Source organism: Magnolia sinica, chromosome 4, assembly GCF_029962835.1.
Source record: "Magnolia sinica isolate HGM2019 chromosome 4, MsV1, whole genome shotgun sequence".
Taxonomy (NCBI): Eukaryota; Viridiplantae; Streptophyta; class Magnoliopsida; order Magnoliales; family Magnoliaceae; genus Magnolia; species Magnolia sinica.
The window spans coordinates 112,552,810-112,560,174 of record NC_080576.1 but is presented as its reverse complement, the minus strand read 5'-3'; the positions used below and the strand labels follow the sequence as shown (position 1 = coordinate 112,560,174).

General features: G+C 42.2%; 1 protein-coding gene across 1 annotated transcript; it reads left to right on the top strand.

Annotated features, from left to right (window-relative positions):
• The first annotated feature begins 6,209 nt into the window (after positions 1-6,209).
• LOC131243864 (copper transporter 6-like) lies at positions 6,210-6,871 on the top strand. The gene has a single exon (XM_058243485.1). It carries the CDS (start codon positions 6,291-6,293, stop codon positions 6,762-6,764), a length of 474 nt encoding a protein of 157 aa, XP_058099468.1. The 5' UTR covers positions 6,210-6,290; the 3' UTR covers positions 6,765-6,871.
• The last annotated feature ends 494 nt before the right edge of the window (positions 6,872-7,365 follow it).

Here is a 7,365-nt window from a genome sequence, read left to right as displayed (position 1 = left end):
ACATGCAGAGCCATCTTGAAGGATTAGCAAACCTCAATGCGAAATTAGCAGTGCGACACATGCGTTTCCCATGCGCGTACGTGGAATAAAGTCCGTTGGGGAACTTTCTTTCTGGTCGTCTAGTTTCCTCACACAAGTGTGGCCCTCCTGATAAATGGACAGGCATAAGCCTGATTTAGGGGTGAGGCCGTGAGGGTTAGGTCAGCCGAAAATAATGATGGGCTTGGATCTCTCAAATCCGGATGCTACTACGGTGGATGTCCCTGACTGCGGGGCCCACCTCGATGCATTTTCCTTACATCCATGCCGTCCATCCGTTTTTAAAGATAATTTCAGGGCAAGTTCCCTAAATTCCAGTATATTTTCTAAGTCTCGGGTGAACCACACCATAGGAAACGTTAGTAATTGGATACCCACCATTAAAACCTTCTTTGGGCCTACCGGAATGTTTGTTTGCCAGTTGATAAGGTCACAAAGAGCTGTATGGTCAATCAACACTGTTTCTGTGGTATGGTCCACGATTAGATCTACTTCTATTTTGGATCGTGCCCTGAAATGAATTGTTAAAACTGATGGACGGCGTGGATGTATGGCACGTGCATCAAGGTGGTACCACAGTCAGCTATCCACCGTAGCAGCGTCCCTAGAATCCTTACCATGTTGTAACGCGTGCCGGGATGATGAAATCCGGTAACACGTCTTCCTCGTGACTCATTTGATACTATGCACCGTATGGCGCCTGATGTGCCACTACTTGAATTTGTACACATGGTATTACGAGCGAACACGGAACCGATAAAACCGGTAAATTGAATAGAACCGATCAGACTGCACGGTTTGGTTCGGTTTGGTTCTAAAGTACCCCAGTTCCAATTCTAGTTCGAGTTTCAAAAATCAAAGAATCAGTTAATTCAGTTTTATTCTCGGTTTGGAGTTCTGTGCCGAATTGGACCATGGAATGAACCTAAAACCAGATAACTTGGTTAATAAATATTAAAAATTTTAAAGCATAAAATATTAGACCATTCATCAAATGGATCACAACAAGAACAGACATTAACATCAAAATCATTTTGGAAACGCGAAAGGATCATAAAAACAAAATATGAAAAGTTTACACTGCGAAAAACAAAACCATAGAATTGAACCGGAACCGACTTGATTTTTTACCGTCCGCTTTCAATTTGATTGTAGGGTGCCGACGGTCCCCGTCTGGTTGTAGTTTTTCTGAAACTGTTGAAAACAATTTAATTGGTTCCAATTTCACCCGAGAACCAGATTGAACCAAACCAGGTGCACCCCTGCATGACATACACTAACTCAAATCAAACCAACTGACTTGTAGAAACAACCGTAATCAAATCACCTTCTCAAAAACAGGTTGGTTAAGAGATCCTAATCTCTGGTTTCTGAACAAATGTTTGTCAAAAAAAAACCATTGGATTGTTTCATCATTATTTTAAAATACTCGATGACTCATAGTTTAACCGTAGATCTTATACTTGATATGGAGCCGTGGTACACATTCATGTAACCAACTATAGTTAATTAAGATAAGGCTTAGGTAATGCAGCCAAAGATATTTTTCATTTTTAACTGTCCAATAAATACCTACAAATAGTCAGATAATTAAATAAACGTTGTTTTTGGTTCATCATACGCCTGAATTGGGACCCACTTAATTTGATTTAGACTAAGTATCCAATTTCTAAATGCTTGCGTATGATATGTGACTTTAATACATTTAGACTAAGTATCCAATTTCTAAATGCTTGCGTATGATATGTGACTGTAGTATTAAAGTTCTTCTCTCTTTCGTGGAAAGAATCTCCAAAGCGAATCGTACCCGTGACTGGGCGGAAAAAGGTCGGGAAGGGACGGAAAACGAAATTCCTGTTGTGTCTTTTACAAGAATGTCCCTGGGCAATCTCAAAATTTCTTTCCAGCTGGGAGGTATTTTCTGATTAGTTAAGGATTAAAATGTCCAGTTAAATATAAGATGCAACCGAACGCTTGCCAATATCCACGAGTCTTCCTTTTGATAAGGCGACAAAAACGCAGCCGGGCATGGGTAGTAGCCCCACCAGGAGCGAGCTAGGGATCGAACGGTCCTGTCAGGGGCTCTGTGAGGCCCACAGTTATGTATGTCTATTATCCACGCCGTCCATACATTTTGAAACCTCATTTCAGAAGATAATCCAGAAAATTAGAAAGATCGAATGCTCAGCTCAAATGAACCACACTAAAAGCGTCATCTCTTGTTAACTTACCAGAATATTTCCTCTTCCCCGATTAGTCGGTCCTTAGTAAATGGAAATCGCCTGCTTCCCGACTAGTCGGTCTTAGTAAATGGAAATCGCGTGCTTACGTCTTCTAGGTTAGATACCTACGACGTCACTTTCTATTAAGAAAAGACTTAGCTTTCATGAAATCCGCACAGTCCATCAGGTACATCGCCCCTTCTTTAGCCTAGATTTTAAAAATCAGGCTAGTCAGACGTCTGGTGGCAAGCTGAAATTTTATACATAAAATCTCTATATTCACGTCTCATGGCCCACATTGGTTTTGGTTTAATGTGACTTTTGAGTAATTCCCATTGATGGACATCAGATGAATGGATTGGATAGCGTATAAACACCACGGTTGGAGTCATAAAAACTAACGGCGGACGTTACATCCCAAACTTTTGTATGTTGTGGGCTATCTGTAAATTTTTACTATGTTGTTTTTGGTTTCAATGGTTAAGATGAAGTATGGTACCTGATGGACGGGTTGGATCTCACGAAAGATCCACCCACTTGGCTCTCAGTTTGCTAAAGTAAACCCGTGACTACCTAGCGCGAGGTATGCTAGTGCGATTATTAGCTTTGGAGGAGTCGTTTCATATACGCTGTCAGAGTACGAGAGCCACGCCGCTGGAAACGGATTCGCTACTCCCTCTGACACCAGCTCCGTGGCTGGTGTTCGGTGCTCTGTGGGCCCCACCATGAGGTATGTGTTTCATACATTCCGTTCATCCATTTTTAAAGATCATTTTATTGCTTGATACCAAAAATGAGAGGGATATAAATCTCAGGTGGACCACACCACATGAAAACAATAGTGATTGGATATCAACCATTAAACTCCTCCTATGGCCGACTGTACTGTTTATTTGACATCCAATCTGTTTATTAGGTCATACAGGCCCAGATGAATAGAAAAAACAAATATCAGCTTGATCCATAACTTTTATGGCCCCCAAAATGTTTTTAATGGTCGACCCTCATTCAACACTGTTTCCTGTAATGTGGTCCACTTGAGAGTTGGATATAACTCATTTTTGGACTTGCACGGTAAAATGATCTGTAAAAACAGATGGATGGCATGGATGAAACAAATACATCATGGTGTGGCCCACATAGCACCGACCACCAGCCAATGGCTGGTGTCAGGGGGAGTAGCCAATCCATTCCCCACGCCGCTTGCACTTAGCTATCAGCCTATCACATACGTGGCACGCACTCGCCCGAATCCAAACTGCCAGTGTAGTGGGCCCCGCTGAAAATGGGTAACTTTCTTATAATCAGATATGATTGGACGTAATTTTCTTACGCGCTTCAGAACATTGACTATTTTAAATTTTCACTCGCAAAGTGTCCAGTAATAAACTAGCAAGAGATTATCCGCACATCGTAGAATTTTTGGCTACGGCCCAACTAATGTGGGTCCCGATGTTTGGACGGGTTGGATTAGGTTAATATATGCGATACAGTAGCCGCATGACTGAGCATGATCATCACACTCTCGAGAGTATCAAAGTTCTCATCTGGAGAAAGGTACTACGCAAGGGACGCAGCTTCGGTGGATCCCCAAATGTGGGGCCCAATTTGATGTACTTAACTTACATCCATGCCGTTCATCCGCTTTTAAATATCATGTTAGGGCATGATCCCATAAATGAATAAGATTTCCGTTCATCCGCTTTTAAATATCATGTTAGGGCATGATACCATGAATGAATAAGATTTAAATCTTAGGTGGACCACCACAGCACAGGAAACAGTGGTGATTGAATACCCACATCAAAACTTCTTGGGTTCCACCGGAATGTTTATTTGCCATCCAACCTGTTAATAAGGTTAGAAAGACGAGGATGAAGGGATCACACAAATTTCAGCTTAATCTAAAACTTTCGTGGTCCATAAGAACTTTTAATAGTCAATCACCACTGTTTCCTGTGGTGTGGTCCACCTGAGATTTGTATTTTCTTCATTTTTTTTTAAAACCGTGCACTTAAATATGCTGAAAAAACGGATGAACAACGTGGATTTAAGGCATACACATAACGGTGGGCCTACATCCAGAGATCCACCGAAGCCGAGCGCACTCTGCAAGTGGGTTGGGATCCCAGCAGGTGAACGTGTAAGCACCGACACGTGGCGGGATCCTAACTGTCCATGATGACAGGACGGAAGATTTATCTAACCTGGTAAGTAGTAAAGAAGCCGACCAGCTTATAACTGGGCCACACATGAACAGTTTGAAGGATGTTAAAACTAATATCCAGCTGTTCATATCGAACAAAATAAGTGTGGCCCACCTCATGTACATACAAGGCGAGTGGTCCTATGCACATTTCCGATCGCAGTACGCCACCCTGTCTTTTCCATTGCGAGTTGAGTACCAGACTCTTTTTTTTATCTGAGTAAGTTATATGATACTCAAGCTTCGCATGACGCTTGATAAGCAGGCACTCAGACATGGAAACGGATTGGCTACTCCCCCTGACACCAGCTCCGTGGCGGGTGGTTGGTGCTCTGTGGGCCCCACCATGATGTATATGTTTCATCCATTCCGTTCATCCATTTTTACAGATCATTTTATTGCTTGATCCCAAAAATGAGAGGGATATAAATCTCAGGCGGACCACACCACATGAAAACAATAGTAATTGGATATTAACCATTAAAATCATCCTAAGGCCCACTATACCGTTTATTTGACATCCAATCTGTTGATTAGGTCATACAAGCCAAGATTAAGAGAAAAAACAAATATCAGCTTGATCCAAAACTTTTATGCCCCCAAAATGTTTTTAATGGTCTACCCTTATTCAACACTGTTTCCTATAATGTGGTCCATTTGAGATTTTTATATACTTCATTTTTCGACTCATATCATAAAATGATCTTTATAAACAGATGGATGGCATGGATGAAACACATACATCATGGTGGGGCCCACATAGCACCGACCATCAGCCATTGGCTGGTGTAAGGGGGAGTAGCCAATCCATTCCTCTCCGAAAATGTACACGTGGCACGCATTAAGTCAAATAAACCAATTATATTATGAATTCCACTGTCGCCCATTCACAATAAAATGTTTCAAATTGGATGAACAATGAGAACATTTGATTCGTGGACCGTTGGATTTTGTTTATTTTTAATCGTCCAATGAATGTTCATCGATCCAATGGTCCGGTAATGAAATAAGATTAATTTTCTAATTATAATACATGTATACTGTTTAACGAAATTTAGACATTTTAATTTGACTCCCACGTGTGCATTTTTTTAAGTGCGTGCGTATCATCTATCACCCGTCCAATATTTAGATGATCAAATAATCACAATTTCCGTTTGTCATAAATGTAAGAATGAGATATTATTCCAATGCGTGTCAATATTTGCCACGTGTACAAATTGCCAACATATCCCATGGCAGTATGCCAGAGTATCAAAGCCATCTTCCTTTCCTAATGATAAAAACTTTGATACACTGGCAGACTTCGATGGTTGATACGCAGGCACTTAAAAATTACATAGAAATTGCATTTGTAGCATACAACTTACTCAAATTAATCAGTCCAATTTATAGTTCCCAGTTTATATATATCGTGGACCAAAAATTAAGCTTGATTAACTGACTATTGCATAATTGACATTTAGAAATGAAAAAGAAATCCAATGGTCCTTCAGAAAATTAGTGTCCATAAATCAAAGATCAGTATGGTTTAAAAAATACGATTTTGGGGATATGATCTCAAGACAGTGGATTACGGAATTTAGTCGGACTAATATGTGTTTATCTACGGAACGTATACAAGGTCTGAGTGCCTGCGTATCAAGAATCATAGGCAGCCAGAGTATCATATAACTCCCATTTATTAACCCATCAAACCACCTCAATCTCCACGCCTCTCACTGACCCAGCCTCGATTTCTGCCCATCTCCAATACCCAAGCCCAAATCGAAATTCCCAAAATCCCCTCTCTCTCTCTCTCTCTCTCTCTCTCTCTGTAATCCATGGCTGGAATGGGTGATCATGGAGGCATGGGTGATGGGATGAACGATGGGATGATGTCGATGCCCCACAAGAAGAACAAGATGATGATGCACATGACATTCTTCTGGGGGAAGGACGTTGAGATTCTCTTCTCGGGATGGCCAGGCCACAGCCTCTCCATGTACGTTCTCGCCCTCTTCTTCGTCTTCGTTCTCTCCGTCACGGTCGAGTGGCTGTCCGGCTCCCGCCTCATCCGACCCGGCACGAACCGGGTTTCCGCCGGCCTGGCCCAGACCGGCCTCCACGCGCTCCGGATCGGGCTCGCTTACATGGTCATGCTGGCCATCATGTCATTCAACGCGGGCGTCCTTATTGTGGCCGTCGCCGGACACGCGATCGGGTTCTTGCTTTTCGGGAGCCGGGTTTTCAAGCCGGCTGAGTCGGTGGAGCCGGGTCAAAAGCACCTGAACGACCTTCCTCCAATGAAATGCTAGTCTTTTGGTTTTTTTATGTTCACACCCGACTTAGTTTATACGTACGCTCCTTTTCTTTTCTTTCTTTTTTTTTTTACTTTTCGTAATGGACTTAGTACAAATTTCTACTTCTTGAGGACCGAAATAGGGTACTGCAGCTGGGTATAATATGTGGGCCCACCATATCGTGCATGTAAATCTACCCCGTCCATCGGGTGAGAACCCTCATTTGAACCGTGCATGCAAAACATCAGCACAATATAAGAAGAGCTTCATGGGCCACACCAACGGGAACAATGAGAAACTGCTGCTAAAACCTGTTAGTTCAGGTGGTGTGGCTCGACTGAATTTTGGGCCATGCTGATTTTTGTATATTTGCTTCATCCTAGTGGATTACACCTCATGAATAGGTTTGATGAAAGATATACACTACGATTGCCCCCACACACAAACTTATGTAGACATTGAATTCCCATTGTTCTTGTGGTGTAGCCCAACTTAGTTCTGGATCTGGCTGATTTCTCTAGTTTAGGTCCTAGAATCGAGGATAGAACATGATGGATGGAGTGGATTTACGTGTACAACTGGTGGGCCCCACAGATTTTGGGAAGCGGATTAGGTG